The 11,282-nt window shown below is 37.9% G+C and overlaps 1 protein-coding gene across 1 annotated transcript in view; it reads right to left on the bottom strand.

The window, feature by feature from the left end:
* Nucleotides 1-5,339: 5,339 nt before the first annotated feature.
* CEP128 (centrosomal protein 128) overlaps nt 5,340-11,282 on the bottom strand; it is a 340,375-nt gene continuing 334,432 nt past the window's right edge. Inside the window, exon 26 of the mRNA XM_033109699.1 lies at nt 5,340-7,198. Within this exon, the coding sequence (XP_032965590.1) occupies nt 7,071-7,198 (128 nt within the window). The 3' untranslated portion in view covers nt 5,340-7,070. The remainder of the gene's footprint in view (nt 7,199-11,282) is intronic.

The raw sequence follows: 11,282 nt of genomic DNA, 5'->3' as shown, positions 1-11,282 counted from the left end.
CCAAATACCTGGGAAGGAAAGGATGAAGAACAGGATTAGAAATCAGCCCTGAAGAAGTTCACACCCTTTTGATAACCAAATACGAGTTCTATGCTTCAAACCAGAGGGAAGAGCTACCCCTCTAGGTCCCGATTTAATTCGATGACTCGATGATGATCCTGAATGGGTGGCAAGTTCTGATTAATAGAAATGTGGCAGGCAGAGCAGGTGGGGACGTGACCTCTGGTAGTACATCACGCATCTGGGGAAGCTACTTGACGTCCTTCATCTGAGTGACCCTTGGGACTGGAGCCATAGCTTGGACACCTGGTACAATACATGATATTGGAAACCAAATTTTAAAAGAGTACTCTGTACATCCCCTGGAAAAGAAACCGTGTTCTTGTCTTTGTTTTGGGATAGAGACTAAGACTCAGAGAAGGGCATCATCAAACCTTTAAGGTATTGCTCTTGAACTTGAGGACCTAAATCACCTGTGAGACTTATTATAACGCACGTTGATGGCCCCACCTCCAGAGTTTCTGCATCATTAGGTCTGGGGATGACCAGAGAATTGGTCAGTTAACCAGCTCCCATGTGTTCCTGCTGCTGCTGATTTGGGGACCACACTTTTGAGAACCAGTGCTTTAAAGAATACTAGCCCCCCAAAATATGTATCTTACAGAAAACTATTGTTCTCAATGGAGTCTAATCAGTAGGGTTACATGCAGTTAAAATTTAAAAAAAAAAAAAAAAAAAAAGAGGAATGACCACTACTGTTAATTTGGAACAAACTAACCTCACAAAAGACTTCTCCAATGGAAAAAATGGGAAACTCTTTCCACGATACACATTGGCTTCATTGGCTGTGGTCTTAGTCAAAGCACAGAATGAACCTTGGCCAGCAGCGTGAGGTCTCTCAAGCTTGCAGCTGTTGGGAGGAGGCTGCTCTGCCAGTGACTCTGGGCAGGAAGTGCCTCGTTAGAACTGATGCATCTATTTTATTCAGCTCAGAAAAAAATAGGCAAAAATTCCTAGGTTTCTCCAAACTTCTTTCAACCGTCCAATCTCCCCAAAGCCACCATGTTAGATGGTTTTGCTGCCATGGCTGCTTGACTTCTGGTAACTGACAGCTTGAGGTTCAATATGATGGGAAGTTTTCAAAGTGCTAAGCTGTAAATCAACCCTGTATCTTCACTCACAGTGGGCTTAATGATAACATAAAATGAAAATCCAAAATGAGAGACAAGCACAGAGCACTCGGATTGAAAACTATCTGAAAGGAAGCCACTTTGCATCCAGATCCAAACGTCAGCAAGCAGTCCATAAAGAACTTTATGGTTTGGTGCAACTTTCATCAGAACTAGAACTTCCCAGTGCACATGTCAAGTTCTACAGGATGTCTCACAATGCTGCTTTCCAGGACCCTGCTTCAGATAAAGGATGGACTGCTACCGCAGTTTTTTTCTTTCAAGTAAACAGTTTAAAATGTGTGTTGTTGAAGGCAGCCCAGCTTCCTCTGTGTTCAGATCATTTTACAGAACTCCTGCCATCCTTCATTTCCTTATCCAGCTAAGTGCTCAGCAACAATGGACAAACAAAATCTAAACTAGCATTACCACTACCCTAGGGATAACATTGAATAAGAGTTATGCTATGATCTGATAATAGCTAGCTTCAAGAACTGAAAAGGAAAAAAAAAAGCTTATAAAGGAGATACATTAGAAATTTAGATTTTTAAATCCTATGTACAACATGATACACATTTTCAGAATTGCTCTTTTGGATTTAAGGGAGAGAAGGTGATTAAATAGGGCCTCCTGATATATGAAGTACATATAAAATACTGCTCTTAAAAAGAGCTGTGAATCAGCACACAAAGGATGAAGAGAAACAATCTTGTTTTACCAAGAGAAGCCTTTCACTCATGGGTAACAGACCTGCCCGCATCCTTAGGAAAAAACTTGTGTTTCATTTATTAATCTCACTCACTCTCCATTATCCTGATGTCTTTAAATGCACGCACAGGACAAGCACGCATCACTCCAGTCCAGAAGTTGGCCCAAACAAAGGACAGAAATGTGCTTCCTGAGATCCTTGAGCAAGTGACTGTGGATCCCAGAGAAAGATATGAAAGACTCTTGGAGGGCGGAAATATTTTGAATTGAAATATATTTCAAGAACACAGAGAGCTGCACTATCCTAAGGTACATGTTTTCACATTGTTGGCCAAGTGTTTGGGGCTTTTAAAAGCCGTTTGAACTCTTGTGGGCTTCAATGATACAAAAATACACCTGATTCTAAATTGAAAAATTTCTAAGGAAGAAATAAAAGGAAACTGTAATTTGATGGAAATCCTGACACTATAAAAATTAGACTTGTCTTTTTTATTTTTTAAAGAATATTTTAAGAAAATATGAAATCAGAATTTAAAGGAGACTGTCAATTAGCGACTAACTAATGAGCATACAATATTATCCTCCTTTACCTCAGAATATTTTCTTACTTTTAAATTATAACATCTGAACTGTTGGTAGTTTAACATCCACTAATTTTGTTTAAAAAAATATTTCTTCAAGCCAATTTTCTAATCTTTTATTTCCAGTGAAGTACACAGCTAAGATGACACACGGCTCCGATATTTAAGGCTAAATTGTAACTTTCATTTTTATTTAACTAATGCCAATCAAAATGCTTTACCGAAGACTAAAAAATGAGAGGGTGTCAAGTTGTAGGGCTCTGTCGAGAGATGATAGAAGACAGTCTGGGCATGGAAGTCCAGCATGTGCCAGTTTGAGAGAGCATTCGCTCTAGGGAATAGCAATTGGGCAACTTCAACTTCTTAAAACATAGCAAGTTATTGTTCGAATTATTATTCTATTGTGATAAATGTGGTATGGCTCTATTTTGACTCTAGTGGCACTTTTTTTCATGTTCCTATTTATATGCTCAAAGGCGTAAGATGCTACATTTGGAAAGGTGGAGGTCATCCAATTACATATTGTTTCAACTATCCTCCTGAAAGGGAACTAACATGATGCTATGTTTAGAAATCCAGTATATTCCTACAGAGCAAGGCAGCAAGTTCACACCCACAATTGTCACGTGGCTTTGTACCACATCAGAGTCAAGCTGTGTTATGGAAGAAGGGATACCCAGCTACAGAAATATTCCTAGTTTTAAACATGAGAGTGGTCAAAGACATGTGACATTTAAATCCTTTTCTAACTGGCTGGTCCTGAAAGAAATGCAGGTGCTACGAATCCCAGATAGCTTGCCCCTTTGTTGTGGGTTGTCTAGAATTACTAGACTTCAGAGGTCAACAGTAGGGGTTGACCTGGTAGAACACCGAGTGAGCTGGGTTGGGTTTGGCTTTAGGTAGCATGTGGGTACAGGCGTGGATGCAGCAGGAGAGACGAAGATGGAGGCAATAAGGTTACAACTTCAAGGTCAGCTAGTTTCACCAGAGCAGAGAAGACTGGTTTACTTTGTTACTAATCAAAATCAAGGGAGACTTCTTTGAAATCTGTTTGGGGCTTGGAATCTAAAGTTCTGCTTCTAGACGTAAGTATTTTTCCTAACCTTAAATTAGATGTGTTGTATTTTATACGGAAATGAAACTAAATGGAATCTTTCATGGTTAAAATTTCTTTTCTCAAGTAGGAATAAGCTGATATGTTTTTATTGCTAAATATTTGAGAACTTAAAATTTGAAAGATGTAACTATTTTTATATTGAACTTTGGTGCATGAAATGGCTTTATATACAAACTCTCCCAAATTTACTTTCCAGCTTAAGGTTCATGGTTTAGTTTTGATCCAAGAAAACCAGATGCTTTCGTGAGGACAGCTTCCTCATTGTAAGGCCATGAAAATCACAAATTTTCTTTTTGTTTTGAATTGAGAGAAAATACTGAGATGGTTTGTTTGAGGAGGGAGTGTAAGAATCTTGGAAAAGGAATCACTTCATGATCATTCACGTTCTTGGCTACCATATTCTGTGTAGTTGGGTTTATAGTACAAATTGCGGATAAAAGAATTTGAAGTATTTGCCCCTTCCTAAAAAAGGGCTTGCTAAGTAAATACACCATCTAATTATATGTACAGATTTGGTACCATGTAAAACAGTATTTGTTATTTAACTATAAGATTCAGTACTGATGAGAGAAAATGTAATAATTATTGTGATTCTAAATACATTTTACGTACCAATGATCCAAGCCTCAAAATGGAAAATGCGTTTACCATAGTTGAAAGGAGAAAAATGAAATGAAAAAAAAAAAAAAGGCTTATTTTCTTAGCTAAGTGGGCAGGCATTTTTTATCTATTAACCTTTAAATCCAGTTGCCTTCTGCGCACTATTTTGTGAAGCTACAGATTTTGTCTCTCTCTTGATTAGTAAAAATGTGTAAACTGTAACAATAAGAGGAAAAGCTGGTGGTTTGGGGAAACTGGATGCCTAAGATGTTATATAACCAACTGGTTTCCAACCTTCAAATCAGACACTACTAATCAAGGAAATAATAATGACATTAGCCAATGGGAAAAACATCACGCCAGATTTCTCCCAGCTGTTTCTCCCCTCTGTCGTCCTCAGTAACTTCAATGGAAGTTTAGTGTGTTTAGGGAGAAAGATGGCCAGAAGAATCAAGATTATTAAACCGAAAAGGTCAATCTTCAAATGCAGTCTTGGACCAGGCTCGTTGCAAGAAAAAGGTTTATCCCTTCCAGTGTCCCAGTGCTATAAGCAATATGGCTGACTAGCCACAACTAATATCACACATTATCCTGCCAAAGGGGTGAGTAAAGGAGAAAAACAATTGCTGGCTTTGAAAATGTACAAATCAAGCTATTAGTGTTTCTTTAGCATTCTTTTTGATTTCCTACTCAAGCATATTGTGACTGCAAGAGATAGGAAAAATCCTCAGAGGATCGGGTCCTTGAATTTACCTCCATGTAAACACAGGGCCAAGGAATTCTGACAAAACTGTTGCTCCCAAAAAGCTGACTTTCCCTTTGAAGTTCCATATTTAAAGTCAGACACCTTCAGTCATCCAGCAGTCGCATACGGCCTTCCATAATATGATATAATAGGTTTATTTTTTTTCAGATTAAGAAGGTCTTTCATAATATCCCTGTCCATTCTGTTACAAAACCATCAGAATGTGTTTGCAAGGATTTGCCAAGTAAATAATTTGAGTTACCTCAAGCTTTCAGGTCTAACCGGCCTGACATATTTTATTTTAGTTTTTTTTTCAATGACCACAGCTGGGCTAAGAATGGTTTAGATCAATTCCTAATACACAGAATGGACTGTATGAAGTTCCTACTAGTACATGAAGGGAGAAGCTATGTCACTGTTATCTGTAGGACTTAAATAAAACCTGTTAATTCCCTCCCTTATTTTTTTCCCCAGGTAGTCATTCAGATCCAAGGAGATAAAATATTCTGGTGTTGGTCAAAAGAGCAATGAAAATCCTGACAGAATTTCTTAATACCCCAAATACTACTACAGAGTGTGCAGGTTATATGGAACAACAGGCTATGAGCCACTCTTTCAAAACGGCCCATTTCCACTGAAACCTCATAGGGTTCCTTAGTACACGAACAGCTTGAAGTCCTGAGGTTCGACAAAACCAAACAAAACCTGTTTAATGTTGTCTAATCCAGAATTTCTCCAGCCAGCCTGAGCACATGAGTCCTTTTTCATGTAATGCCTAATGCCAAACAAACCTTGGGACGTGAACACCTGTTTGGTTTCTTTTTGCCATTCTAGCACAATGACTGGCCTATAGCAGGAACTCAGGAAAAGGTTTTAGGAATGAATAAGTGATAAAATGAATGCCTGTACTCTCAGAGGTTATTTAGACTGTATTATATAATCTTGGGATATAAAACACCTTCATCTTCTGTAGTAATCGTAGCATTGGAATTCGTGCAAAGAGAGTGCCATGTCTTCTGCATATTCAAATACGGTAAGTTAGGAGAACATATCTTGAGTGGAGAGAGAAGCATCGTTATGAAATCTGAGAAGTCTAACAAGCAAGTATACTTCAACAAACACCAAATGTAATGCACGTTAGGAAGGTATTGCTTTATTGTCCTTGTGTCTGTGCATAATTTTTCCACCATGACCCAATGGGGATTTAGTTCCTGGATGTTGACCATTATTTAGCATTTAACACAATTCTTTCTCCACTGGTAGATTAGCAGGGAAAGAGGATAAGTTCTGAACAACACTTGGATGTTGAAAAAAGCTGAGGTACTGAAAGTAGAAAGATAGTATCAAATTATACGAGAACTCTTGCAGAGCAAATCTCATGGACACAGGAGTTTGGTACTGTGATTTCGGTCAGAGTAAACCAAAACGCTCCAGGATACAACTAAAGTGATCGCAGTTGGATATTTGGCCACAAAGAGACAAATAAATAAATTCTGCAATGAATTCTTTATAGGGCTGGCTCTACAATTCAGATAGCATTTGTGGATTCTTTATTGCTATTAGATATGGATGATTGGAAATAAGGTTAAGACACTGCATGTAATAATAGGCTGCTGAGATGGTGAACGTAACGATCCTGAGCATTTATAAAGTGAACTGTCTAATATTATATTTGCATATCTCCATGACATGTTATAACACATGATAATTTATTAGGGAGAAAGCATTTAAAAGAATCAATTGTATATAAACACTCCCTGAATCTAAAGTGCTAGCAACTTCTGCCTCAAGGGGAACTCATTTTCTCCTTCTTAGCCAGTAATTGAAAGACCTCAATTATAAATCCAAATTTTGGATGGAAAAATGTGACTGACCACACCTGAAAAAAGAAAATGCAACGTGAAAAATATCACTTTCTCTGCTGGTATAAGTTGCTGATAAGTTAATTGTAAGTCATTCGTGAGCTGATATCATTTGGATTGGTTTAACTTTTATCATTCGCAAGAACCAACTATATTTCATGTTAGTCAGTGTTTGGCAATGCTGAAGAGCAGAAGCTTCGAATATGTCTGCGAGATCATCTGGGCCAAAACTGCAACAAGGATAGATATGCTATTATTTATAAAACCCTCATGTAATTACTCAACTAATTACATTTTGTTCTTTTTGCTTTCATATGCCTCCTTTTTGGATAGTGGACTTGTTCCCTCCATTGGTAAACTTGTGGCATCTTCCTTGATTGAAGGTGAATCGGGAGCAACTGTTCTTTTGGTCAATGCTGTTAAGGTAAAAGAAAAGAGAAAAATAAACCTAGATAAGTATAATCCCTGCACTTAAAATTTGTAAGTAATCATTGCATTTGATCTAGTTTTCTAACAGACCTTCAATGTAGGAATAAACTTAATCAGTTTACTATAGTTAAAAAAAAACACAAAAAACCATATTCATGTGATTTAATTTGGGGAGGGCAGATTTGAAGTATCTTAGAGTGGAAGATGTGTGCGTTGTCAATATATAACAAAGCACACACAGAATTTAGGGGGGCAAAATCTTAAGGGCTTCCTTTTTTTACAGAATATTCTGTTACACAAAAGGAAGCTGAGAATAGATTTGGAATCTAGGTTTACTGTTATTCTACTACCTCTTACCTCTCTTCTGGGCTCCAGAAGCCTATATCCAACTATCTATGTGAAATCCTCCCACCTGAAATCCTCCCACTTTTCCTGTTTTCATCTTGCCGCCTTTTCCACACTACCAGAATTATCTTTCTAAAAGATAAATCAGATTACTCTCCTGTGTAGCCCCTCTACCCCCACCCCACCAATGGCCTCCTAGTGAACTTAGAATAAAACCCAAACATCTGACTTTGGCTCCACCGGGACCTCATTCTTTCTTTCTCTTTCTCTCTCACTCACTCATTCAGTGTTCCATCTCTCTAGAAAACCATACCCCTTTATTCTCCAGGTCCTTTGCACTTACTGCTCCCTTTCCCAGGGAAACTCTTCCCACCCAACTTTAACTAAGCTGGTTCTTCTTGCCATTCAGGTTTCAGCTCTGTTGTAACCCCCACAGAAAGGTGTGTCCGGATCCTTAATCTAAAGTAGCAGTTCTACTCCAGGTAGCTTCTATCATTTCACCTTTACACCACCAATCACCATTTTAAACGGTTTTCTTGCATAGCACCTGTTACCTCCAGGAGACAAGGTGACCTCTTCTGTCTTGTTCACTGCCGTATGCCCCAGAGCCAGAGAGCCTTGTGCATAACCTCTTAGTAAACGCTGCTTGAATAACTGAATATACATAAGAGATTTTTAAGAGATAACCAATTGGGAATTTTGTAATTGCTTTCTAGAAAGCATCTAGGGAGTACCTTCTCAAATTGCAAACATCAGAACCCAATTACTTAGAAATATCTGGCACCTAACTGGTCAATGAAAAGATAGTCATAAAAAAATCCCTATCATGTAAAATGAACCTATAAAACGGAGAGACAGAAAGACTGCCTTCATAGCATAAATACGTCCTTTCAAAAACAACAACAAAAAATAACATTTTTTTCACCTTATCAGTACCCCAATATTTTTGTTGCCATAAATCTTTGGCATTTTCTTCTACAAGTTTGAGGACAGACTATATATGAAGCGTCTATTCAGAGTAAGCCAGGTGGGTCCTGAGGAACAACACGGGAGTGAAAAGAGTGTGCTATTCTTGCTGTGGATAAATTATTTTTCCTGTGAGGAACTTAAACTCCCACTAAAGGCACCTCACAACACAAACTAAGTATACTAATCTCTCTCTCTCTTTTTTTTTTTACAGAAATGTAAACTGAGGTAAGGAAGTGAAATAGAGTTCTTTTTTGCAACTTTCATCATTGACTTGCTTTTCTAAGAATATCAAGTTAAATTAATATGTAAGATTCACTTCTAATGCCTATAATAATCCTTAGATAACATTTTTCCATATGAAAAATTAGTCTTTTGGGATCATTTATTTAAATACACATAATTTACAATAGTTTTAGAATTGCAGAAAATTTGCAACCTGCATTTATTTTTAAATTTTAGTTCAGAGATACCAACTCCACAAACATCAAGCATTTTAATGTCAAAGGACTGGAGGTTTTGAGAAGTCGTCCGATTACTCCAGAGCTCATTCAAATCTGTGCTGGTCCCGGCCCCAGGAGTGAAGGCCCTGTGCTGGAGTGTGTTCCTTTAGCCTAAAAGGAGCTATACATGGAGACTAGTGGTCAGTCGCTACTTATAAAAAGTAAAAATGACAGCTTCAAAAGCTGGCATTATGAGTCTCTCTTACTAAGCCCCCACTGTCTACAAGCTGAAGGTAATGGAATCCAAGTCTTCTAAAAGAGTGTCCTGAATCAGGGCCATAACTTCTAGCCAGCCAGGATAAATTTGGTAGTAATCATGGCTCTAAATAATGGATTTCTGTGTTCCCATTTCCAATGGTAATATAAACTTACAATTTATACATTTCTCCCCTTCTTCCTGGCAGAAGGAATCTACCTTTTCTTGAATTGACCTGAACTACACAAAGCTGACATAAATTACTACTTAAAACAAACTTTCATTAATGCTGGATCATTTCAAAGACCACAAATTATGCAGTATTTTCCCATTTCCTTTGTTTTTTCCATGGTCAGTGATTCTACGCTTTAGTTTGGTCACAGATTGACAGGGCCCCTAAGTCAGCAGAATGAATGCCTTAGCATCCACAGGATAGACAAAAGGGCCGCATCCAGTACAAATCCCAACGTGAGTAGGTAGGAGCCTGTTCTGTGGGCCCATGAACTCATGTCTGCTTCAGCACCAACAGCTATTTCCTCCTCACGTCTCCATACAGGTCCAAACTACTCTAAACTCCAACCTTTAGCTTTCACGTTCCATTCAGAAGTTAGCAAGAAAATTGAACACTTGCTAGTCAGACATAAAAGCTGGAGTTTTCTTAGTAACATTTTATTTTTGTAAGATTCCTTTTTAGCCAAAGGGTACATACACATATCAAATAGCACCAAAGGGCTACATAGAAAGACGGCAGTGTCTTGCTCCGTCCCTCCCAATCCCACAATCCTACTCCCCAGAGCCAACCACAATCAACTCTTTTAGGTTTATTTTCTGTATTTACTTCAATTTTTGTAAATAAAAGAAGCTTATATTGCTATTTTCTGATTTATCATTTTTAGACTTATCCACACCCATCCATGTCCCCTCACCCCATCCTCCCTATATAGTCACACCTGAACTTCTGGCTGTGTCAATAGTGAGTATTTACATTATTATGACTATGTAAATATGGCTGACACAAACCTAATAGGTATACTATGAAAATGTTTCTTCTCTTGCTCATTTTTTCCTTTGGAGTTATTATTTGACCCATGTCTTTATTTTTGTTTTTTATTTGCTCTTTCTCTATAACCATCCTTAATTGTGTCTAATAGCACAATTATTTCTGCTGCATTTCTGTTAATAGTTTTTTTTTCCCCAAATGCTCAACTGAATCAAATAATCTACCAGTTTTTAAAAGTTTATTTCCTAAAGACTTTCCTGATGGAATCTTTCCTTTCTTCCTTCAATATGAGAGAACCGAAGACCCTGAGTGTCTTCCCAACCCAACAAGTAGCTAGAAAAGTGAATAAAACAAGATCCACAGTGAGGTATAGCATCACAAGACTCATTGGGGTTAAAGAGAAGATCCTAAAAGTTCCCCAGACTGAGAGTGGGAGTTAGTGATGGAGGAGAAGATCACTTCAATGGAATGGGAGTAAAACAAAAAAGACACAAGGTTTTCAACAGCAACATTGGATTTTGGAAGACAATTGTGCAATGACTTCAGAAGGAGCCATTTTCAACCTAGAATTTTATAGCCAGTCAAAGTTTCATTTAAGTATGAGTGGAAAAAGTCCATTTTCAGAAATATAAAGACTGAACATATTTACCTCACTCTCTCTGATGTGCTCCCACAAAAGAAAGGACTAAAACAAGCAGAGAAAGGCATGGGATTTGAGAAACATGGGCATCAACACAGGAAGAGGGTGAAGAAACATCTCAGGATGACAGCAGTGCAACCTGTTGGGTGGGCCCCTTTTAATCCGCGCACTTCTGGCCTTTGTTCTGTTTTCTTTGTTCTCTCATCTCAATACTCTCACTGACCAGGTATTTTCTCTCTTGAACTGATTTTATAAATATCTTATCTTTTCTCTCCTATCGTCCCATTATTTTTCTTTTTCTTCTACTTTGTGATTTTCTCAACTTCATTTTCCATCTTTCTTGCTTATCATATTTTAAATTTCTGAGATCTCTTATCCTGTGTTCCTTTTTCATAGCATCTTGCTCTTGCTTTTAATGGAT

Source organism: Rhinolophus ferrumequinum, chromosome 6 (genome assembly GCF_004115265.2).
Source record: "Rhinolophus ferrumequinum isolate MPI-CBG mRhiFer1 chromosome 6, mRhiFer1_v1.p, whole genome shotgun sequence".
NCBI lineage: Eukaryota > Metazoa > Chordata > Mammalia > Chiroptera > Rhinolophidae > Rhinolophus > Rhinolophus ferrumequinum.
This window is presented reverse-complemented; position numbering and strand designations above follow the sequence as displayed.